Below are 460 nucleotides of genomic sequence, written 5' to 3'. Positions count from 1 at the left end.
GAGGGTCGTTTTTATGGGCATCGAATGGACCATATGGATGGACATCCGCAGATTTATGTTTCACCAAGTGCGTGACTGCGTCGAGGATGGCACTCATTTTGAGGTGAGCAAATGCTGGTTTGAACTTAGGGCTGTATTTGTAAGAAATGGCAATTTTGTAGGTCTGAAAGACTTTTCCAACTGGACTCAACTCAATTGCATCCACCTCTTCCTCCCCGAAACGAAGTTTTGTATTAATCTTTCCATACTACATTGGCAAGCCGTTGTTATCCGTTCTCACAAGGGTTTGTCGAATCAGCAGTGCGAGTTTGGATACATCAATAGTGACATTGCGCAGCGATGATAAATCATACAGATCAACCTTGTTGCACTGGCGAATAAGATCCTTGTCTAGGAGCATCATGTCATCATTCCCTATCGATATAGTAAAACCTTATTAAATGGATAACTACTGGGCTGC

General features: G+C 42.8%; 1 protein-coding gene across 1 annotated transcript; it reads left to right on the top strand.

Annotated features, from left to right (window-relative positions):
• Positions 1-13: 13 nt before the first annotated feature.
• On the top strand, positions 14-343 carry PHALS_03516 (uncharacterized protein; the record flags this gene model as incomplete). The annotated part of the gene is made up of 1 exon (XM_024717739.1): positions 14-343. The coding sequence occupies one exon, from the start codon at positions 14-16 to the stop codon at positions 341-343; it is 330 nt and encodes a 109-aa protein (XP_024583208.1).
• Between the last annotated feature and the right edge of the window lie 117 nt (positions 344-460).

The sequence above is a fragment of the Plasmopara halstedii genome (assembly GCF_900000015.1).
Source record: "Plasmopara halstedii genome assembly, contig: Scaffold_2386, whole genome shotgun sequence".
NCBI classification, from domain to species: Eukaryota; Oomycota; class Peronosporomycetes; order Peronosporales; family Peronosporaceae; genus Plasmopara; species Plasmopara halstedii.
The sequence above is the reverse complement of the archived record's forward strand: the minus strand, read 5'-3'. Positions and strand labels throughout refer to the sequence as shown.